General features: G+C 35.4%; 1 protein-coding gene across 11 annotated transcripts in view; it reads left to right on the forward strand.

Moving 5' to 3' along the window:
* The window catches only part of Rttn (rotatin), a 210,727-nt gene that overhangs the window by 154,772 nt on the left and 30,768 nt on the right, over positions 1–25,187 (forward strand). For 10 of the 11 annotated variants that reach the window (XR_015443133.1, XR_015443131.1, XR_015443132.1 and 7 more), the window contains exons 38-40: positions 3,900–4,053; positions 7,127–7,264; positions 10,329–10,546. Coding sequence is in view for 4 of the 11 variants with exons in the window: in XM_087191413.1 (XP_087047539.1) it covers positions 3,900–4,053; positions 7,127–7,264; positions 10,329–10,546 (510 nt within the window). In the remaining 7 variants the exon portion in view is untranslated. Of the gene's footprint in view, positions 1–3,899; positions 4,054–7,126; positions 7,265–10,328; positions 10,547–12,287; positions 12,403–25,187 lie in introns of all 11 variants that reach the window. The other variant, XR_015443137.1, reaches the window with a different exon arrangement.

Here is a 25,187-nt window from a genome sequence, read left to right on the forward strand (position 1 = left end):
ATTTTCCTTTTCTCATATATTTTCTTTTCCCTTTTTTTCCTTTCCCCTACCCCTCCCACTTCCCCTGCACCTTTAGACCTTTTCTTCCTGATACACAATATCAATTATACATTTTTTAAATTATAATATCCAGATCTAGGAGACATTACTACAGATTCTACAGAATTTAAAAGGATACAGAAAGCATATTACAAAAATCTGTTTTGAAATAAATTTGACAACTTCTAAGAAGTAACTTGGAAGACAAATTAATGAAACTAACTCTGGAGGAAATATAAAATTTGAATAGCACCTATTAGAGAAAGTATATTCCTAGCTTGAAAACCTACCTATATGACAACAGCAGGCTCATATACATTTTAACTGATAAATTATATCAAACAAAGCAGAAAAAAGAAGGAACACTTCTCCCCTCATTTTAGGAAATCAACATTGTGCTAATCCTAAAACTGGGTAAAGATAATAGAAGAATAAAGTATGAACATAGAGAGAAATTTGTTTAACAAAGCAAACTCTTAGAAGTCAGATCTGGCAGTATGTAGAAAGTGGTTTTGTTATAGGGATGGCACTGTTGGTTCAGGATTGGAAGATCCACCCCCAAAAGTCATCATTTAGACAGAGGAAAGGAAAAAGCCATATGATCCTGTCACTAGTTGGAGAAAAAGTATTGGACTAAATTCTACAGCTGTTCATGGTAAAAGCTATTAGGAGACTAGAAGTAGAACAGAACCTTCTCAACAGATTAAAGACATGTACTCCATACTTGCAGCGAGAGCACTTTATATGAATGGAGAAGATACAATGCTTTCTCCTTAAGGTGGGGAACAAGGGCAGATATGCTTACTCTTTATCTGTCCATTAAATTTTGAAACCTAGGCCCCACCAAAATAGTCTGACAATAAAATGACACAATTAGGATAGGATTGGCAAGGTAGAAGCAAAATCTTTATATGTAGATGAAATGATCATCTACAGAGAAAATACTAAGAAATCTCTAGGAGCCCCTAGAACTTGTATTTGAATTTAGCAGGATTAGAAAACACAAGGTATATATAAAAATTCAGGTCTGTGTATACTTGCTATGTATGAAGAATTAGATATTGAAATTTAAAAGTTATGTAGGAGTACAAAGGACCTAGAAAAGTTAAAAACAGTGTTGGAAGACCTTTAGTACCTAATTTTAAGACTTCTTCTAAAGCTACAATGATCAAGGCAGTGTTGGTGTAAGGAAAGACATATAGATCATTGGAATAAAACAGAGAATCTAGAAATAGAACCACACATATATGGTCCACTGAGTTTTGAAAGATTATTTAACATTAGCATTTTGTAGAATATAAACTCAATTCAAGAGCCGAGGAAAAGATAGTGTTTTCAGCAAACGGCAGTAGAACACCTGGTATCCCTATATAAAAAATTAACCTCAACCCTTTATTTCCATACATAAAAATAACTTGAAAGGATCTATGAACCTAACTATGAAAGCATAAAAGTATAAAACTTTAAGAAGAAATTATAAGGGAAAATGTTTATGAATTCAGGGTAGGCAAGAGCTACCTAGGATACAAAAGACATGATGTATAAAAAAAAAAACTGATAAATGGGATTCCATCAAAATTTAGAACTTTAAATGACATCATTAAAATGAAAAGTAGTCCTTAAACAGACCATAATAACAATTCATATAAACTATGGCCAGAATATATAAAGAATTCTTACAGCTCATTAATAGGCAACCCAATTAAAAAGCAAACATAAGAAGATGATAAATAGCCAGTACAGCACAAGGAAAGGTGTGCAACTCTAGAATCAGAAAAATACTAATCATAAACAATAACAAGATTGAATTATATACTCATTAGGGAGATGAAGTTAAAAGTTTTAAAAGCCTTGTCATTACTTTTTCTTTTTGTTGGATTCTCCCCCTTTGTGTTTTATTTCTTGTCACACCCAGTGGATTCATTCTGCTGGGCTTCCTGGGGTTGTGGTCCTCATTTTCTTTTCCCAGGATATTGTCTAAAATTTTTTGGAGTGCCGGTTTGGTATTCATGAAGTTCCTGAGGTGCTCTTTATCATGAAAGTATCTTATTTCTCCATCCATTTTGAAAGATAGTTTTGCAGGGTACATCAATCTGGGTCAGAGGCTGTTTTCCTTTAGGGCATAAAATACATCTCTCCAAGCTCTTCTTGCCTTGAGGGTTTGCATTGAGAAGTCTGCTGTGATTCTGATGGGCTTTCCTTTGTATGTGATTTGTTTCTTTTCTCTCACTGCTTGTAGAATTTTGTTCTTCTGTTGGATTTCTGGAATCCTAACTATTATATGCCTATGTGGCTATAGGCTAGCTGGAGTCCTATATGCCTCACTTATCTGTATGTCCAGTTCTTTTCCCCTCCTTGGAAAGTTTTCTGACCTCACTTCTGTGATCAGTTTTTTTATGTCATCTGGACTCTCTCCTCTTTCTTCATTGACTCCAATCAGTCTTACATTATTCTTCTTTGCATTGTCTAGCAGCTGCTGGATTGATTTCTCGTGTTCTTTTACAATTTTAAAGCAATTTTTCTTTTCCTGGTCACTAATTGCAGTCTTTTCTTCTATATCTGAAATTCTATCCTTACATTGGTTCGTTCTGCTGCTCAGACTTTCGATGGAGTTTTTAATCTCCTGGAAATCTGCATCTGTTTTATGGATTCCATTTGTTTCCTATGTTGGGATTCCATCATGTTCCCCAGATCCTCTATTTTTTTATCTGTGTCCTCTCTAGATTTATTAGTCACGTCTTGCACCATGAGCAAAATCTTTGCTGTTATCTGAGTAATTATTTCTGATTTCATTTTTCCCAGATCCTCTTTTTTTGCCAGTTGAGAGAGTCCAGGTGTTTGAGTATCAGATTTTTCCATCTCGTTTCCCTTTGGGATTTCTGTAGGTGATCCAGAAGTCTGTTTTTGAGGCTTATTTACATGTCTTTTCATTTCTACGGGGTGGGGGAGGTGTTTCTGGTGCCTGAGCAGCTCACCTTCTCTGCCCTAGGAGCTTGAGATGGCGGTGGGGGAGCTTCCTTCTCGGTGCTGGGACCAGCTCAGCTTCTCTGCCCTAGGAGCTTGGGATCTTAAAGTACTTTTTTATGTCATATTTATAGCATTAACATTCAGAAAATCAGAGATGATTTTTATGTAATATTGGAGGCTTGATTTTTTAATCTTATAGTGAAAAATAGAATTTTTATGCTGAAGGATAGTTAATGGCAAAGATAGGACATATTTGTATTTTATTTGTAGCAATAATTGGGCTGTTAGGCTACATTTTTTCCCACTTTTGTACTTCAAGGAGTATTTTTCAAAATTGTGTGCTATATGTCTTTGGAATATGTTTTGTCCTTCTTCTAGAATGTTAATTTCACAATTTAGCTATTTTAAAACTATGAAGACCTTCTTTCTTTAAATAGAATAAAAAAGCCTGTGTGGTGGCACACGCCTGTAATCCCAGCACTCAGGAGGCTGAGGCAAGGGGATTGCTGCAAGTTTGAACCCAGCCTGGGCTATATAGTGAATTCAGGGACAGCCTGAACTACAAAGCAAGACCCTGTCTTAAAAAACCAAAAAATAAAATAAGTAGAATAAAAAAGTTTGACTTTGAAAATACCGCTTTGTTTGGTGGTGTTATAGTTGATAGTATTAATGTGGTCATTAAAGACATGCTTATAATATGAGGAAAAAATAATGCTTTGCCAGCTAAATACTAACCTCAGAGCTACAGCAATTTTGATTAATATTTTAGTAGTGTTTTATTTACTTTTCTTACAAAGCAGTGATTTATTATAATGCATAGAAAAGTAAAATACCATGCCACTGAGATGAACCATTTGTATGTTTCGTTATACTTTATCTCCTTTTGCCAATAGGTTTCCTTTCTCTTGGAATATCTGTCCTCTTTGTCCAGACTTCTGCAGTCCTGTGTATTGGTAGATCCTAATCTTGTGGTGCAGGAAGAGCTTATGAAACCTCTTATCACTAATATCATTGGAGTTCTCACCATATGTACCAAAGATGTATTAGGTAAGCTTTATTTTGTTTAGTTTAGGTCTCAAGTGAATATTATTGAGGGAAAAAAAATCTTACTTTACTCCAGATATTCACTTCAAGGTTACTTTGGGGATTATTTTCTGCCAGTATTTTGGAAGGCTTCAGTAATTTGTTGTTTTATGGTTAGGATGATTTTTAAGTGGTTCCAGGAGACCACTTATGGCAAATATGTAGTATAATGAAGGATCATCCTTGTACTGTGAGTTGAAATGAAGGCAAAGCTATCTCATGTTGGAAAGTACAGTGAATTCTGGGTATTAATTGTTTTTTATAAAGTATGCTTAAGTTTACAAGAGTGATAAATCATTTGCATTAACAAGTATAAGCCAGTCTAGCACATACCAAAATTTTCACCAGATGTGGTGGTACATGCCTGTAATCTCAGCACTCTGGGTGCTGAAGCAGGAGGATTGCTGTAAGTTTGAGGCCAGAGTGGGCTATATAGTGAGACCCCATCTCAAAAAAACAAAAAACAAAGCAAAAATTTATGAAAAATCTTACTTTGTAAAATATTTTATCATGGAAAATTTATTGTAATGGTAGTAGTAGAGAAAATTACAGTAATGTAGGATCTTTATTAAAATCAAGTCTATTATATCAAATATAATTTTTTAAAATTTTAAATCATAGTTTATAATGAAATAGGTGGTCACCTGGTAATTCTTGACTTGTGTTTCGCTTTTACTTAGTCCTTTGAATTGTTTGGATTTGGTTGACTTGGGGTCTAGAAAGTGAAATGTGTCCTGATACCCAACAAAGCTAGTCCCCAGCATCACAGCCATGTTAAAGTTACCCCAGTGTTGGAGGAGCAGCAGTTCCATACCTGGAGATTCTATAAGTGGCAGTCTCAACAAGGAGTATCAACCCTCACCCCACCCCCAAGGAATTAACATTGAGTCCTAGGAGAAGGGAATGAAGCAAAAAACAAACAAAAATAACAAAACAACAACAAAACCTAGGTATTGCAATGGTCTGTGGTCTCCAAAGCTCAACTCTACCTGATAAAATCTTGCTACTTAGTTTTTAATTTCTCACATTGGATTTCCTTGGCTGTCTCCTGAAAAGCATTGAAATTGACTTCATGGAAGACAAAAATTATGTATGCAACATTAGTGCTACAAAACTGGTTGATGGATGGCTGCAGAGGACTTTTGATCAGTTGTTGATTCCAAAGTCACATGGCAAGAAGTGGGTTGAGCATTTTGACAGCTGTTGGCTGCCTTGTATATGCTTTTTATTGACCTCCTTGATTTTGTGTGTGACTTGGTCTTTGAAAATTAAGTAAATGTAGTACATATTTTATTATCCAATTACATAAAAGTTATTTTACCTTCCATTAATTATATCAAGTGAAGAAAGGAAAAACATCAAAAGCATCTGAATGAACATCTAGCTACTGGTTAAAAGATATTTTCTAATTTAAAAAGGTAAAAGTTCACTAAAAATTTTTTTTAGAAATTACATTTTTAAATTTTTTCTGGAAGTCAGGTGTGGTGGTGATGAGGCAGGAGGATCACTGTGAGTTTGAGGCTATCCTGGGCTCCATAGTGAGTCTAAGGCCAGCCTGAACTAGATAGTGAGACCCTCTCCCCCCAAAAAAAAAAAAAAAATGTAAATTTTTTCTGAAAAAATAAGTTTTGAGTGATTGTATAAAAATTGATTATCTTGCTATTGTGTTTGTATGAAATGGTAATTTATATACAATTCCATATAGTATAATGTATATAGAGCAATAAATTACGTTAAAAATTATTCAACAAGTACTATAATAAAGTTAAATATGAATAGCTTTTCATTTTTAATTTACCTTCCAATGTAAATATTTTGCTATTCTCAAGCTTTGAAAAACCAAGTAAAGAGGCCAGGGATTTAGCTCAGTGGTTCCACTGCCTGTCTCGGAAGCACAAGGACCCAAGTTTGATCCCTGGTTCCAAAAAAAAAAAGAAAAACCAAGTAAAGTTTTTACCAGTCTTTTAGGTATAAAGTACAGATATGATTATAGTACATACAGAGACATACACACTATACTGTAGAGTTAAAATCTGTAGGAATGGCAATGAGGAAACATATGTCAAAAAAAAAAAAAACTCCTTTAGAGAGCCAGTAATGACAAGACAGTTAAGAAACACCAAGGATTGCTATAATCCAGATGCCCTACAGGCTAAAGTCTATTTTCAAATACCTCTTTGGTCCTGAAAAACACCTGGATGGAAGTCCTCAGTTTCTTTTTAATGAAGTTTGACAAAAGGTGACATGATGCATGTTGAGAGATACGGTCTAAGATATCCATATCTCTGCAGTTTAGGAAGATGTGCTCTGACCCTAGCAGGTTAATTGCTACATTGTTAGCAGTTAAACACAGCTGAGGAATACTGTTTCTTATCATAGTGCTCTTTGTGAAGTGCTCTTTTTGGTTTTTCAAAGAAATTATTTCTCTTCTGCCTTGACTTCAGCACATTATGTTTCCCTTTTCATCTCTGCTAGAGGAGAAAATGGCTACTAGAAGAAAAAAAGAAAATAGGAGAAAACTTACTTTTACAGAAGTAGCACAAACAGTATGTTTTTATAATGTGCTAAACATATAGCTCTGAAGTTATGAGTTATAGTATATTCAGTATGTCACAATTTGTATTTTATGAAAACATAAAACATTTTCATAAGCAAAAATAAGAGAATAACAATGGTTAGTACACTGTGTATCATTATCTTCAAAGTAGATAATCAGTATAAGACATAAACCAAAATGTTTCTTACAAAAAACCCCACAGATAATAACACAAACTTTCTTTTTGATTGTTATTAAGTGTGCTTTGAAAGAGTGAGGTGTATGTATCTGTGTGTAGGAGAGTGGAGGGGGTATCTTCTAAGAAGCAATGGAAGTTAAGTTAACAGAAATGAATTTTGAATGATGCTGAATTACATTTGTTTTCATTTGACAAGCTTGTACTTCTAACTGTAAGTCTAATAAAGAGTCTGTGGTGAGTTTGTATTTTAAAATCTCTCTTTCTTATATTAATACCTTGAAATGTTTTGATTAATTTTATAGATGTAGAGCTAATATCGGCTTTTTATCACACATGGACACATTTACTTGATCTTCTGGCCACACTCCTGAGGAAAGCTGCAGCTGTCTCTCTCCCTTCCATTACCTCAGCTCTGGCCAAGCACTGGGCTGCAGTTATTGGTAAGATGACACTGGCTTAAGTTTCTTCTGCTAATAAAAATAAGATAATCCTTATTCCCAATTAGATGTGTAAGTTTTCTAAAATGAAGTAATACTGATATGGCATGTGAAAGAGATTCCAAGATACTTGTTTTGAGGAATTTGCAGTAATCTTGAGGAGTCTCTGTCCAAAAAGATATTTTTGAAAAACCGAAGTGTATTTCAAGATGCATAAGAACAATTAAAAGCCTGTGGTTTTATGAAGATGCATATAAAATTTTAAGATGAGATAGCTTTTCTTTTGTTGGAAAGAACTTAGTCTCTTTTCCAATATATGTTCACTGTATTAGGTAAATCTGAATATATGGAATCCTTTATAAGTGACATCATGAGAAGTTGTAATAAAAACACCCTTTTGTTTCCAAGACATTAGGTTTTCTTACAGCACAGAAATATTAAAAGTACGGTAGGATTACTTTTATATTTCCCATATATTCACCTACTAAAACAAATGATTATTTTGAAATGACTAGACTTTAGTGTTTTTGTAGTCTCCTCTTTTACATTTCAGCGCAGCAAGAAGACTTTTTAAATATAAATGTTTATAATTAACATTCATTTTAACTTTTAAAATTATTTAAATAAATTCAAAATTTATTTCCAAGTTATCCACTAGTTAAATTGACTGATTTTTTAAACATTAATTATTTAATTTGGTGATTTAAAAAGTTTAAATGTATGACATAGAGTAGTCATTTTAAAATAAAACTTAAGGGTCAGGGATGTAGCTCAGCAGCGCTGTGCCTGCCTGGTAAGTGCAAGGTCCTGAGTTCAATCCCCAGTACTGGAGAAAAAAAAAAAACAAATAAAATAAAACAAAATGAGACTTATGGGGAAATACATATTCAATAAGAAATAAAATAATTTAGATACAGTACTTATGAGTCTACCATAAGGGTTAAAGTGGCCATATTGTAGATAATTATTTTGTTAAAAGAGATGGAGATTGCCTTTGGAGACATTGAGATTTTTCTCTTGCATTAATTGGAAGAAAATTAGTTCACTACCTGAATCACCAACAAAATACAGTGAAATGCTTTGCACATTAGATACCAAAGCTATCTGATCAATCTTTCCCACTACCTCGTTTGGTTAATAACGTTTTATTGGAGCATAGCTACACTCATTCATGTGTTGCCTGTCTCTGTTTGCATGCAGCAATATTTGAGATGAGTAGTTGTAACAAGGACAGTAAACTACAGAACATAAAACATTTACTATTGGTCCTTAACAGAAAAATTTTGCTACTCCCAACTTAAGGCTATTTATTTGATGTGATTTCCCTGCTAATACAATGCAAACATTAAATTCAAACCCTCCCTATAAAATATACACACAGTTTGTAGTACTAATAAAAATAACTTAGTGTGTAGTTTTGATAATGGTGATGTTAATGAAAATGAACCTAATAAAAATAATCTTTAGTGTTTCTTGCCATGCTGGCATTTTTTTGTGTACTTTTGTTTTTGTTTGTTTTTATCAGTTTCCATCCCATGTACCCAAACACATTTAATACATCTTATGATTACTCTATGAATTGCCTTATCAAAACAGTCCATTTTCAAACTTGATAATAGTTGGACATTATTTAAATGAACATAATATTTATAAAACCATACTGCTAGATGCATTATTTTCCTTATGTCACTTAAATTTGTATAAGCCTAAATCTGCATAGAAATTCTATGGTTATAATCTCATATAAGCATAAATACAAAATAATAAAATAGAAACAAGTTAAAAGTCAGATACTTTTCATATTAATTTCAAATTAATAAGATTAATGCAATCACCAAATGTTATTTTGATTAAACTAAATCATGATTCATAAAAAACTATTGACTGGCACAGAATTGAATCTTAGTGTGGCTTGCCTTAGGTGGCTTGGCCACCCTGTACTGTGTTTCTAAGTCAGTTCATAGGCACTCATGTTCTTTGTGCAGTACCGAGACCTTTGTTCATCATGCAAACACTGCATACCGAGTCTTACTTTTTAAAGTATCATTTGACATCGACTTGTTTGAAAGGAGAAATCCATTCATACCTAGAAGATGACATTCTGTATGACCCACAGGATAGTTAGGTGAACTTTTTATTTTGTTTTGTTTTGTCTTTTCTCTTTTCCCTCTTCCCCCTCCTCCTCTCCCTTTCCCTTTCCCTTCCTGTTCCTCCCTTTTTCTTCTCTCCCCTCTTCTTGCCTTTCCTCCCCTCCATTCCCCTCCACTCTGTTCCCTTCCCCCTTTTTCTTCTGTCTTCTTTTCTTCCCTCTCTTCCCTTCCTCTCCCCTCTCTTCCCTTCCCTTTTTCCCTGCTCCTTCCCCTTCCCCTTCCCCTTCCCCTCCTCTCTTTTTCTTTTTTCTAGTACTGGAGATTTAAGGATTGAACCCAGGCTTCTGTACTGAACTACCTCCCCAGGCCCCCCTCCCCCTTGAGATAGGGTATTGCTAAGGTCCCCAAGCAGGATTTGAACTTGCAGTCCCCTTGCCTCAACCTCTCGATGTGCTGGGATTACAAGTATGTGCCATCATGCCCTAGCTTTATTTATTTTTGCCTTGCTACAGATCAAACCCAGGGCTTCACACATACTAGGCAAGTGTTTTACCAGTAAGCCACATCCCCAGTCATTGTCTAACTGTTTTTTGACTTTGCACTGTAATCAAAGTTAAAAAGCTGAAAATTCTCAAGGCTTTATCTGTTCACTAGAGCTCACAGGCTCATTACTTATCTATGTATGTTCCTCTTCTTTGGGGTTTTAACAGATATTGTGTGCATTTGTAGATACACGAACACCCACAATTTCATATAAAGACAAAACCATATAATGAAAATTGAACAGAATCACTGATTCAGTATATTGTCATAATACTGTTTGATTTTAAATAGAGTTATTCTTGTTATACCTAAGGTATTGATAACTTTATATTCTTAGTTAAGAAAGCTATATTGCTCCAATCAGTCTGATTCATTTTCTCTTTAATTTTGAAGATATTTTCAAACATTTATATCTGAACCATTTTCCCTTTTAGATATGTTCTGCAAATGTGTGGGCTCATCAGTCAGGTATCCTGCTCTTTATACTGCTAGTCTTCAGTTCCTGGCTGTTCTTCTGACTGAGGAAGCAAAAATGAATTTCCAGGACAAGAACAAAACATATTTAGGCCATAGTCCAACAATGGTTTTGCTTCTTGATGAAATCCAGGAAAATCAGAAATCATCAGAACAACTTAATGAAGTAATTCTTCAGGTATATAATTTCTTGGTTTTCCTAAACTTTTAAGTGTTTAAAATAAATTGACTTTCAGTCTCAGTCTTGTTAAAATTTTTTCAATCATTTGAATTGAAAAAGTAATTAATACTCTTTCATGGCTACTTAATATAAAAGTATAAATAGATTAGCAATTAAAAAAGGACTAGAAGTATTTCCTAAAGTTTCACATTTTTTACAAATAGGATTATTAGATTTTTTAGATATTAAGAATCCTTTTTAATAATCATGTGGTTTTATGATTTTGGTCTTTTCCTGACAGGTAGAAAAGTAGTAGAATTGGTCATTGAAGGATTTGCTTCAGCGTTCCAATCTACTAGTTGCATTTTACAAAGATCACTCCATCTGCCTATTTGTGATAGTCTCTTTGTGCTTAGAAATTAGAGGTTTTTATTTCTTTTTGGTCTGTGAAAGTCATGGTCATGAAGATATTTTTGGCATAACTACTTTTACATGTTGAGCACCAGCCTTGATTATGTTGGAATACAGATATAAGATATAATATACAGATATAATAAGGCTGGTAGAAAGAGAGGAGGGGATACTTCCCTGGTCCAGCTTGAAGCTGTCCTACAAAGGACATCATAGCACAATTTGTTTTCCTCACCCCACAAAATCCAGGTGTCTCTCCAGCATTTGTAAACACCTGATAAGGAGTCTCCCTGTATTTTCCCACTTGCCTCCAGCAGTTCCTTTCAAAGCCCCAGCCTCTAAAGAAGAGTCCTTAAGTGGCTTTCTTCTAAAAGCCACTTATTGTTGGGCACCAGAACTTCCCTATTGTACTGCTCCATTCTTACCACACTCAACTTTTCTTAATTGAAAACAAAAAGTGTACGTTGTCCCAGTTGTTTCATTGCCTATCAGAACAACCGTGATTAAATGAGTTAGCTGATTTGCATTTCTTAAAGAATTTATTTTAAAAATTGATTTTTTTAAAGAATATTGAAACCAAGAAAACTCAAATTCACACCTTTTCACCCCTCACACCCACCCCATGATCCAGCCTAATTATTAATTTTCTAACTTAGGCTTTGGCAGAGCACTTTCCCATGCAAAGGCCCTTGCTTTTTGTTGACATGCTTTCTTCTTCAGGAAATGTAAAGGGCTTCCCTCACATAAAAGTGCTGTGAGAACAGGATGCCTGGCCTCTCCCTCTTCTGCCTAGGCTATAATACTGAATAGCTGTGGGAGCCCAGCTTCTCAAGGCTTACTGGTTTCTATAGCCAGTCCTGCTTGATGTGGTAAGATTTAAAGACTTCTATGCAAGCCAAACTAGGGATATTTAATTTTGCAACTATTTTCTCTTGTTAAGTGGCACCATGTTTCTGGGAATCCATGATTAGACTCATGATAAATATGGATATGTAGGGTAATGAACTAGCTTATAATGGGGTACTTAGGAAAAGTTCCATGCCAAAAGAATTTGTGATATTTACCTTGCCTTCTTTTCCCTAATACTTTGTAATATTTATTATAAAAGTTACTGCTTGTAATCTTTTGTTGTTACCTTTTTGGCCAAAGAAAATGAGATATTTTACAACTGTAGTATATTATAATTTTCCTATTTTTCCTTTGAATTTCTTCCAGATTACAAAAAGTACATACCATTCTGTGTGGATATGGATCCATTAACCAATTATTTTAAAACATGTCTCCTAATAAGTCATACTCTTGTTCATGTACCCAGTAGGATATGAACACAATCTCTATCCCATTTTAGATGGAAGGTCACAAGCAAGTTAAAGACAAATAGTGAAGAGAGGAATTGTACCCCTAGTGCACTTTTGAAAAAAATATGTCCCTAATGTAAGCCGAGACCATTATTAATAGTACTGGTAAGCTATGAATGGTGTTTTCTTTGCCCTGTAGAAAGATATATGAATTAAAATATTATTAAAATATATTAAACCACAATGCATTATAAAAAATATGTGTATCTTACTATGTATTTACGTAGGCTACAGATTGTGCCAAGTGCTAGATGTAACAAAGTACAGTCTTTAAATTTATCAGAAGAAATCATACAGTATTCTGAAATTGATGTCCTTCAAAGGTATATTTAAATTCTCTGTAAAACCATACACAAAAATAAGTTAGATGCAGGATATTAGGCAAATCAGGTAACCTCTTGTGATTCAGTTCTTCAAATGTAAAATGAGATTGATTACATTATTGCTAAGTTTCAACTACCTCTAAATTGCTCCATCCTTCTGATAAATTATTGTTTTGGAATTCAATTAAAATATGTTGGAAGAGTGTGTTTTAAATGATTGCTTTACAACACTGTACCATAGCAGATATATGTTGAAATTATACTTACATCATAAATATAGGTAAGTTTATTTTTTCTTAAATCCATTTCAACAGGGTTTCAGAATATGAATGTTCTCTATGAAATTATTAGCTGTCTTTGGTCCATAAAATATTGAACATATTTGACTTAGTGTTACTCTCTTTACTTTATAAAGATTCTTAATACATTTCATTTACAAATACATATTGATAACAAGATTAAACTCTGTGTCCGTAAAAGGCTTTGTAATTTACATATTCAATTAATTTTTTTTATTCTTAAGTTCATTTATTGGTACATTTTAGGTATACAATATGTTTACATTTGTCATTGGGTGCTTGTACCTGTACATGATGTATCTTGCTTCTTATTTTTTCCCCATTACCTGTGTACCGTTCACCCCCTCAACCCTTCCCTATCTACATAGACTTCATTTCCATTTTTTTTTCTTTTCTCATAATTTTTCCTTTCCCTTCTTTCCTTTCCCCTTCCCCTCCCATCTCCCCTACCCCTTTGGACTTTTCTTCCTATTTGAAATTATCAGTTAATGTCATTTTAATCATTTTAACCCTTCTTTACATTTTCAGTTTCTCATACTAGAGAAACTATTTGGTATTTACACATGTGTATCCTATTTATTTCACTTAGGAGTATGGCCTCAATATGCATCCATTTAGCTATAAATGACTAGTTTCTCGTTCTTTATGACTGACTAGTACTCCATTTTATAAAAAAAACCCACATCTTCTTTATCCAGTTTCCAGTTGATGGGCACTTGGGCTGTTTCCAAGCCTTAGCTATTGCAAACTGTGTCGCTATAAACATGGGTGCACATATATTGCTGTGGTATGATTCTTTTAATTGTTTTGGGAAGATACCAAGCAGGGGAATAGCTGGGTCAAATGGGACCTCTAGTCCTACTTCGTTGAGGTATCTCCATACTTATTTCCATAGTGGTTGCACCAGTCTGCACTCCCACCAGCAAGGGAGAAGGGGTCCTTTCTCCCCACACCCCCACCAGCATTTGTTATTGGTTGATTTCTTGATAGCAGCCATTCCTTCTAGGATGAGGTAGAATCTCAGTGTTGTTTTCATCAGCATCTCTCTAATGACCAGTGATGTTGACCATTTTTTCATGTATTTATTTGCTGCTTTTACTTCTTGTTCTGAGAAATGTCTGTTCATTTCAGATACCCATTTTTGAATTGGGTCTTTGAATTTGGGGGGTTGGTTTTTTTCAGTTCCTTATATATTCTAAATAGTAGTCCTTTGTCTGAGGAACAGCTGCTAAAAATTTTTTCCCACATTGTAGGTTGTCACTTAGCTCTGTTGGTGGTTTCTTTTGCAGTGCAGAAGCTTTTTAATAAGATGAGAGGCCAGTTGTTCTTTGTGCTAGTTCCCGTGCTATTGAGGTTTTGTTCATGAAATCTTTTCCTATGCCAATGTCTTCAAGAGTTCTACCTAACTTAGCTTCCAGCAAGTTTAGTGTTTCTGTTTTAATATTTAGATATTTGTTCCACTTTGGTCTTAGTTTAGTGCATGGTGATAGGTATGGGTCTAGTTTTAATCTTTGGCAGGTTGAAATCCAGTTTTTCCAACACCATTTATTAAGTAGGCTATCTTTCCTCCAATGAGGGTGGTTGCCTCCTTTGTCAAAGATGAGGTGGCTGAGTATGTCTGGAGTTGTTTCTGGATCTTCTAATCTATTCCACTGATCCTCAGGTCTGTTCTTTTGCCAGTACCGTGCTGTTTTTATCACAGTAGCTTTGTAGTATAGTTTCACGTTGGGGATTGTGATACCCTCTGCTATGTCTCTGTTGGCTAGAATTGCTTTTACTATTCTAGGTCTCTTCTGCTTCCAAAGGAATTTTTGGATAGTTTTCTCTAGTTCTTTGAAGTATATTGTTGGAATTTCAATTGGGATTGCATTAAATTTATGTAATTGTTTTGTAAGTATGGCCATTTTCACTATATTGGTTCTTCCTACCCAAGAGCAAGGGATGTCTTTCCATTTTCTTGTATCCTCTTCAACCTCTCTTTTCAGAGTGCTGTAGTTTTCAGTGTAGAGGTCTTTTGCTTCCTTTGTTAGATTGATTCCTAGGTATTTCATTTTTTTTGGATGCCATTATAAAAGGAATTGTTTCCCTAATTTCTCTCAGTGAGTCTGTTATTTGTGTACAAGAAGGCTATTGCTTTTTGAGTGTTGACCTTGTATCCAGCTACTCTACTGAATCTGTCAATTAAGTCTAGAAGTCTTCTGGCAGAGTTTTTTGGGTCTTCTATGTAAAGTATCATATCGTCAGCAAATAATGACAGTTTAACGTCTTCTTTTCCAATCTTTATTCCTTTTATTTCTTTCTCTTTTCTAATTGCTGTGGCTAATGTTTCCAGAACTATATTGAATAGGAGTGTTGATAGTGGGCATCCTTGTCTTGTTCCTGATTTTATCTCCAAAGTTTTCAGTTTTTGACCATTTAGAATGATGTTGGCTCTTGGTTTTTTATAGATAGCCTTAATCAGGTTGAGATAAAGACCTTCTGTTCCAGTTTTCTGTAGGGTTTTTATTATGAATGGGTGTTGGATATTGTCAAATCCCTTTTCTGCATCTTTTGAGATGATCATATGGTTTTTGTCTTTGACTCTGTTAATATAGTGTATTACATTTATTGATTTACGAATGTTGAGCCATCCTTACATCCCTGTGATAAATCCAACTTGATCAGGGCGTATGATCTTCTTAATGACCCTCTGTATTCTGTTTACCAGTATCTTGTTGAGGACTTTTGCATCTATGTTCATTAGGGAGATTGGCCTGTAGTTCTGTTTTTGGGTTATGTCTTTCCCTGGTTTTGGAATCAAAGAAACACTTGCTTCCAGGAATGAATTTGGAACCCTTGCTTCCCTTTCAGTTTCCTTGATGACTTTAAGGAGTAATGGCATTAGTTCTTCTTTAAATGTCTTGTAGAATTCAGCCGTGAAGCCATCAGGTCCTGGGCTTTTCTTTGTTGGTAAATTTTTTATTACATTTTCAATTTCACTCATTGTAATTGGGGTGTTTAGAATTTCTATATCTTCTTCATTTAATTTTTGCAATTTGTATGTATCTAGAAATCTGTCCATTTCTTCTGCATTTTCCATTTTATTAGAGTACAGGTTCTTGAAGTAGGTATTGATGATGCTCTGGATTTCTGTTGCTGTTGTGACTTCACCTTTTTCAATCTTCATTGCATGGATTTTAGCCTTTTCTCGCCTTTTTTTGATAAGGTTGGCTAAAGGTTTATTGATTTTATTTATTCTTTCGAAAAACCAACTCTTTGATTCATTGATATTTTTGGTATCATTCTCTTAGTCTCCACTGCATTGATTTCTGCTCTGATCTTTATAATTTCCTCTCTTGTACGAGCTTTGGATTCGTTATGTTCTTTTTCTAGCAGCTTCAGGTTCTGCATTAAGTTATTTATCTGAGTTTTCTCTGTTTTCCTAATATGGGCATTCACTGCTATGAATTTCCTGCGTAGAACTGCTTTCATTGTGTCCCATAGATTCCTGTATGTTGTATTGGCATTATCATTTTCTTGTAGAAACTGTTTAATTTCTTCTTTAATTTCCTCTGTGACCCATTGGTTGTTCAGGAGGGTGTTATTCAATTTCCATGTGTTTGTGGGAATTTTGTGGTTTCTTGTGTTATTGACCTCCAATTTTATTGCACTATGGTCTGATAATATACAGGGGGTAACTTCAGTTCTTTTACATTTACTTAGACATGTGCTATGAGGTAGCATGTTGTCTATTCTGGAGAATGACCCGTGTGCAGCCAAAAAGAATGTGTATTCTGATTTTATGGGGTGGAACACTCTGCAAACATCTATTAAGTCCATTTGTTCAATAGCTTGGTTCAGTTCTAGAATTTGTTGTCAATTTTTTGGCTAGATGATCTGTCTATTTGTGATAGTGGGCTATTGAGGTCCTCCACTACAATTGTGTTACTGCTTATTTGGTTTTTCATGTCCATTAATATTTATTTTGTATAGTTGGGGGCATTTGTATTTGGTGCATATATATTTATGATTGTGATCTCTTCCTCTTGGATTTTTCCCTTCACAAGGATGTTATGGCCATCTTTGTTTCTCTTAATTACTTTTGGTTTGAAATCTACTTTGTCTGTAAATAAGATTGCTACCCCTGCCTTTTTCTGGAATGCTGTCATGTGGAGAATGGTTTTCCATCCTTTTACTTTCAGTCTATGAATTTCTTTTTGAGTTAGGTGTGTTTCTTGTATACAGCATATCGTTCGGTTTTGTTTCTTAATCCATTCTGCCAGTCTATTTCTTTTGATTGAGGCCATTAACATTGATGGTTATAATTGATAGATACTGATTCATCCTTGTCATGATGTTTTACTCTTGTTGGCTCTTTAATTTCTTATTTTTCCCCCTTTCCCTTCAGTTTCTTACCTTTCCTGGTGGCTTCCCCCTCTGTTGGGGCTCATGGAGTTTTGACCTTCATTTTTTTTCCCTATAATATTGTTTAGAATTGCTTGTAGTGCTCTTTTGGTGTTCATGAAATTTCTCAGGTGTTCTTTGTCGTGGAAGTATCTAATTTCCCCATCAATTATTTAAAGATAATTTTGCAGGGTACAACAGTCTAGGTTGGAAGTTATTTTCTTTTAGGGCTTGAAATACTTCATTCCAGGCTCTCCTTAACTTGAGGGTTTATGTTGAGAAGTCTGCTGTGATTCTAATGGGCTTTCCTTTGTAGGTGATTTGCTTCTTTTCTCTAACTGCTTGTAGGATTTTGTTCATCTGTTGGGTTTTTTGAATCTTGACTGTTGTATGTCTAGGTATAAATTGTTTTTGATCATGGCTAGTTGGAGTTCTATATGCCTCGCTTATCTGTACGTCCAATTCTCTACCTGTGTCTGGGAAGTTTTCTACTGTTACTTCTGTGAACTGTTTTTTTATGTCAATTGTACTTTCTCTTGTTTTTTCGTGGACTCTTACCAGTCTTATGTTATTCTTCTTTGCATTGTCTAGCAGCTGCTGGATAGATTTCTCATGGCCCCTTAATATTTTTAAGAAATCTCTGTTTTCATGGTCCTCAACCACAAACCTGTCTTCTATATCTGATATTCTATCTTCAGATTCTCTTACTAGGCAAGTGCAGTGCCACTGAGCTAAATCCCCAACCCCAGGTTCTCTTAATCTGCGGTGGATACTTTCAATGGAGCTTTTAATGTCCTGAATATCTGTTTTAATCTGTTTCATGGATTCCATTTCTTTCTTATGTTGGGTGATCCTGGTTTCCATTTCTTTCTTATGCTGGGCATTCATGGCTTCCAGCATGTTTCTGAGCTCATCCACTTTTTTATCTGTTTCTGTTCTAGAGCCTCTAATCATGTCTTTCACTCTACTCACCCTCTTGATCAATAACACATTAGCCCAAGTGATACAATCAGCAACACCATAGCATCAAGCACATCTTAGAAAATGACATTTTGTGGTAGTTATTAATCTATCCCCTTTAACTGTGTGCATTAAATCAAAATTGAGGACCAACCCAACATATGTTTATAGTGAATAAATTCTTCAATATAGCAGCTTTACCCTCTGGGATGGGGAGTTGGAAGGGGTTGGGAGGTAGGAATAATAGGTAGAAGGATAGGGGAAGGTTAGGAGTGAGGCCAGAGGACAAGGGCAAGAGAAGGAAAAAGAGAAGAAAAGAAAAAGAAGAAATCCGAATTAGGGCCAGAACAGGAACAAAAAGGGAGATGAAGAACAATGTGGGATAGCAAGAGAGTGAGTGTGAGAGAGAGGGGGAACGGAAAGAAAAAAGAAAGAAGGAAAAAAAAAGAAGAGAAAAACAAAAATTTGCAGAGTAGGAAAAAAATTAAAAATAAGAGCAAAATAAACCAATAATACTAATTTTGGAAATAAAAAATACAAATGAAAATGAAGGGCCTCCTTCAGAGTATGTCTCTGCTGTCAGGATAGACAACGTGGGCAGCAGCGTGCAGATATAAATCAATGAGTCTCAGCAAGCTAGTCGCAGACCCATGAGATTCAGGCAGATTTCTGGCTGCAAGTCCCAAGTTGAGCTCCCTGTCCTCCTGTAGGGTTGAACTCTGCAAGGCTCTACTGCAGGTTCCAGCTGCCCTTCCCACGAAGATACTCCAGGTGTTCCGATGGGAGGTGATGATCCCTCCAACTTTCCCAGTATGGTGGTCTGGTGGTCTGGTGGTCTGGTGTCCCCTGTGTCTTTGTAGTGTGGAGCCAGATGGCTGTACAGCCAAGAGGCCAGAGGAGCGGGTGAGGGGGGAGTGAGAGGGAGGGGGGGTCCTACAGGTGCCAGCGCGGCTAAGCGGATCACTGACCAGGGCGTGAGCTGGGTGGGCCGGTTTCCCTGGGACCCGGGACCTCTTTCCGGTGTCCACCAATGTGCCTGGCGCAAGCTGGATGGGGCCTTTTTTATTTCTTTTATTTGATCTGATATCTAAATATAGGGAATGACAAACTCATGTCATATTTTAGAAAATGTATTTTGCTTATGTGTTTCAGTGAAAATTTAAGAGTAAATCTGTTGAAGAGATGGCATATATTTGAGGTACTTATGTGTTAATGAATGTACAGGGTAATTATGAAGCTGGTTGTTTATGTGAAGTCCCTTATAGAAAGAAAGCAAAAAAAAAGGAAATCTTTACCTAGAATAGGGCAATTAATGTACAAAAGGAATTAATCTAAAAAAGAACAAAATTTAAGAAAATTTTATTAATTCTTATTTCCTTTCTACCAGTGGTTGATAAATAGACACATTATTTCTTATTCTGAATTCTCTTGGTTTATTTTTCCTTTTTTTTTTTTGAGTATTTTTCCTAGCCAGTAGCTAGTTGTCTATCACTTGAACTTTCCTTTATCCTTTCTACCTGCAAGTTTCCCACATTTCCAGCCATGTCCGCCTGCTCTGTGTACAGATACTCAGACCACTTTTTAGTCTGAAATTAAGTGCTGGATAAAAAACAATAGAAATCAAGTACAGTACTTTACTCTGACCTTTCTCAGTATATGCTGAAATGTGTGTAGATTTTCTATAGGTTAGTTTTATTATGTTTGCTTGTTTTTTGTTTCTAAATTTTGTATCAGTTTTACCATGTACCCTTTTAGAGCACCAGTTTTGCAAGGTTTTACCCAAAATAAGGGATTTCTTCCCTCCCTCTTTGACTATTTATACCTCATTTAGCTAATTACTTTATAATTTCTCTTAATAACATTCCTTTATCTTGATCATTTACTTTTAGATTTTAATTTATTGAATTTCTACCATGGAAAATGAAGCATTAGCTCTCTTTCCACTCCCTACCCACCTACCTGGACAAAATGGATTTCTGTCTCCTTCCTTCAATATTGATATATTCAAAAATATTGATAAATCATATGAATGATTACAAATAGAGAGTATGTACAGTGTTAAGCCTATGAAAGCGTTACGCACAGTCGAGCCATGTTGCTAACAACAGTTTTATTTTTCCTGAACAGCTTTTGTTTTCCCCAGATGTAACTGTTCTATTACTTTTTAACTTGCCAAGTTTTCTGCTATATCTAATGAGCTTCATGTTCTTTGCCAGTAGTCAAATGTCCTTTCAGCCTGTTCAGAATTATCAAAAGTTACATTGCTTCATCTTCTGAAAGAAATCTCTCCACTCACCTTGTTCCTTGCACATTTTTCCCTCACTGCTCTGTGCAGTCTTCTGTGTGCTGTGCCCTGTACCTTGTCCCTTGTGTTCTTCTCTCCTGGTCAGTGTTCTCTCTTAGCTGTTGGGCCTGTTTTCCTCTAGCTGCCATGGAAAAAATATGCAGAGGTCTTGTTGATATCTGGATGTTGGAAAGTCTTCGTTCTACCCTTGCAAATAATATAATTGTGCTAGTGAGAATTTGATTGGAAATAATTTCAGCATTTAAAAGGCTTCATTTATTTATTCCCTTTAACCCCTTGTGTTACTGTGGATAAGTCTGAAACCATCATGATTTTTGGTCTTTCTCTCCCAGAATATGTTTAGGATATTTTTTTCTCCAGTATCCTTCAATTTCTGATGAAGTGCCAAAATTTGGTCTCTCTTTTCCATGAGCTGCTCTCTTTTGGGGGGCTCTGTCCATCTTTAAATTCATATTTTAAAAATTCCTTTATTGAGATTCCTTTCACTTTGTATGCTCTATTTGTTTAGAGCTTCTGTTACATTTTGTTCTTCCTATATAATCTCTCTTTTCTTGTTGTTTTATTTTTTATCTCTGTTTTCTGGCTAGGGGCTTTTCATTAGTGTCTGATAATCTTGGTAGCTGCCCTCTTTAAGACTAGGAGATGTACGATAGATTGGCAGCCCTGAGTCTATGAGTGGAGCTTGTTAGCCCTCAGGTTTACTATGTAAGGAGACTTGTGGTTCATTTTGTGGCCCTATCTTCTAGAGCTTGTCAGATTGCCTAGAAAGTCTTCTCATCTCTTGCCTGCAGATGAAAATCCAACTGCCAAGCATTTGGTAGCAAAGTTGGTGAAAAGATAGTTCATACAATTTCTCTTGATTCTATTTTCAGAGAATACCCTTACCTACAAAGATGCCTGCTCTCTGCCAGTTAGACTCTCTCTAGTTTATCCTTTCCACAGATTAAACCTCCAGGATTTTGCAAGAGCTATGAAAGAGTAGCTTGGATGCACAAGAATTATTTGGCATTGAGCAGAATCTGAGAATATAACTGCTTCTTAAAGACTTTTCGAACAATTCTTCACTCTCATTTCCAGATGTACCTGGTACTAAACTTTTCAGCAGTTAAGTGTGTAGACTACAGAACTATTCAGCTGTCCCCATTTACCAGTTAGAATTCTGAATTCTTGAACCTTACCTATTTGCTATTTATCTAACTGCTTTCTAGTTTCTGGATTTTTGTCACATGTATTGCGTGCATGTAGTGGTCTCATTTTTGTCATTTTAGTGGGATTTCAAGAAATAAAAGACAAAGTCTATCATGCAGTCTTTCCATTAGAAGCCTTGCCAATTATTTTCTCTCCTAATTGGTACATATTGGTTAGTACTATTTAATTGGATAAATTTGGGTTTGCTCAATCACTAATACATGCAATGAATAACCATGGGTATATTAGAGGAATTTTCCTATTTTTCTATTAATGATGAAGATACCTTCATAGAAAAAATTAGGATTAGCTATAATGATTGTACCCCCAATATATTCAGCATCCTGTAATACTTCCCTTTTTTCTCTTCCTCTTCATGGTATCACTCAGCATGATCTTTAGCAAACATCCTTGAATCTGGGCATTTAAAATCTAAACCATTGGCCATATAAGAACTTGCCTGCTTAGATGTAACATCTTACGTGAGATATTTGAGATGGATTTGTTGACTTGATGTAAGTCTGGGAGAGCTCCCTCTGTAAAGGCTTCTCTAGTGACACATTCCCAAGCATAGAACAATGAGGAATTGTAAGTAGATTTGCATCTAGGTAATTTGCTGTTCTATATTCAATGTAATATATATAGTTTTAAGATTAACTTTAATAGGGCTGGGGATTTAGCTCAGTGGTTTCGCCGCCTGCTGCACAAGCACAGGGACCTAAGTTCGATCCCGGGTACCAAAAAAACAAAAAAAACCCAAAAGATTAACTTTAATAATGATGTAATAAAGCTGGATCATTTTGAAAATTACTGATAAATGAAAACTTATGAATTTGAGTCATATATTTAAAAGCAAGTGAAAACTTCTAGAATCTGGAAGGAATTTATAAACCCTTTGAAATTATAATTAAAATTTATGCATATATCCACATGAGTTGATACTTCTGAAAGTTGAGCCTAAATCCATTCAAGTATTTACAGCTAAAATATCCAGTAAATAGAAAATACAGGAGAAGACAAGGTTAAACATTATTATGAGGAAGCAGACAGATAAATCTAAAATGTGCGACATTCTGTAGAATGACTGATAAGGTTTAGTCAACAGTCCAGTGGCAGCAGCAATAACACAATGGTAGTGTTGGCAGTTATCCCCCAACCCCACCAACACCTTGGTGGTCATGTCATGGGGGAAGGAAAGGGTGTTCTTAGTTTATAAATGTGACTGCTAACATTATGTCAGGGATTCTTGCATCCTGATTCTGATAAACCACCTCCAAGAGGATACTGGAGTCAAAAAAGAAAAATATGAATTTGGACTAGATATTAGTAGATACCAAGAAATTATTGTTGAGCCGGGGATGTAGCTCAGTGGCACCTTGCTTGCCTAGCAAACACAAGGTCCCAGAGTTTGATCCCTGATACCAAACAAAAAAAAACAAACAAAAATGAAATTATTGTTAATTATATTAGGCATGACAATCAGTTTGTGATTAGGTATACTAGATGATATTCTGTATCTAGTATTTACAATTTTCAGCCAAAATTTTTTAAAAAGAAAGGATATGGGTAATTTTTGTTTTTCTATTTTGTACATATTTGAAATTTGTAATGAAAAATCCTTCCCAATTTCTGAAGCAGTTCTGGAAGTCCTTTTGTGTCTTTATGAGGTCTGATAAAAAAATATAGTAGATGCTGCTGCAGAGCACCATCCAATAGAAAGGCAGGCTGGTAAAAACATTATGGTATGTATTTTATCCACCTTCTTTACCATAGCTGGCACTATGAGCCTTCTGGTTCTTTCCCCAAGTCAAAATCACCATGAAGGGTAAATGTTTTGAGTTCATTCAGGGCGTGGAGCTAGCAATGAAAGTGTAACTAAAGACACTAAGGAAGGAGGAATTTCAGAACTGCTTCAGAAAGTCACAAGGACAATCGGATAAGTGTGTTTGAAATGAGAGGCAGTTGTTTGAGGGAGATTAATGGCAGTGTGTCTTCTAGTGCAATAATTTTTAAATTTTATTGGTACGTTTTAGGTATACAATATAATGACATTTATCATTGGAAATTTGCACCTTTACATAATCTCTCTTGGTTCTTATTTTTTGCCCCTTCCCCTGACCCCCCTTCAACCCCTCCATCCCCCCCATTTACAAAGACTTTGATTCCATTTTTTCATTTTTTCATATTAATTCCATTCCCTTCTTTCCTTTCCCCTACCCCTCCTACATCCACTCCCCCTTTGCCCCTTTTCTTCCTATTTCACAATATCTATTATATCTTTTAGTTATTTTTTACACTTTCAGTTTCTCACACTACAGAAACTATTAGGTATTTACATGTATGTGTCCTATTTATTTCACTTAAGAGTATCGCCTCAATGTGCATCCATTTTTAGCTACAAATGTCTCTAATTTCTCATTTATTTATGGCTGAGTAGTACTCCATTTTATTAAAAAAAACACATATTCTTTATCCAGTCTCCAGTTGATGGGCATTTGGGCTGTTTCCAAGTTTTAGCTATTACAAACTGTGCTGCTGTGAACATGGGTGCACATATATCACTGTGGAATGATTCTTTTAATTCTTTGAGGAAGATCCCCAGCAGGGGAATAGCTTGGTCAAATGGGACTTCCAGTCCTAGTTTTTTGAGGTATCTCCATACTGATTCCCACAGTGGTTGCACCAGTCTACACTCCCAACAGCAGAAGAGCAGTTTTCCACTTTCCCCACACCCCCACCAGCATTTGTTATTGGTTGATTTCTTGATAGCAACCATTCTTTCTTGGGTGAGGTGGAATCTCAGCATTGTTTTCCTTTGCATCTCTCGAATGACCAGTAATGTTGAACATTTTTTCATGTGTTTACGTGCTATTGCTACTTCTTTGTCTGAGAAATGTTTGTTTATTTCAGATGCCCATTTTCAGATTGGGTCTTTAAATTTGGGAGGTCTGATTTTTTTAAGTTCTTCATAGATTCTAGATAGTAGTCCTTTCTCTGAGGGACACCTGGTGAAAATTTATTCCCACATTGTGGGTTGTCTCTTCACACTGTTAGTGGTTTATTTTGCAGTGCAGAAGCTTTTTAGTAAGAAGAGATCCCACTTGTTGATTGTTTGTACTAGTTCACAGGCAACTCAGGTTTTGTTCATAAAATCTTTTCCGACACCAATGTCTTCAAGAGCTCTACTTAACCTCTGTTCCAGCCGAGTCAGCGTTTCTGTTTTAATATTTAGATCTTTAATCCATTGTGATTTTAGTTTAGTGCATGGTGAGAGATATAGGTCTAGTTGTAGTCTTTGGCAAGTTGAAACGCAATTTTTCCAGCACCATTTATAAAGAGGCTCTTTCCTCCAGTGAGGATGGTTGGCTCATTTGTCAAAGATGAGGTGGCTGAGTGCATCTGGAGTCATTTCTGCATCTTCTAATCTGTTCC

This window comes from Heterocephalus glaber, unplaced genomic scaffold (assembly GCF_053883595.1).
Source record: "Heterocephalus glaber isolate CG9 unplaced genomic scaffold, H.glaber_assembly_v1.0 deba00000331, whole genome shotgun sequence".
NCBI classification, from domain to species: domain Eukaryota; kingdom Metazoa; phylum Chordata; class Mammalia; order Rodentia; family Bathyergidae; genus Heterocephalus; species Heterocephalus glaber.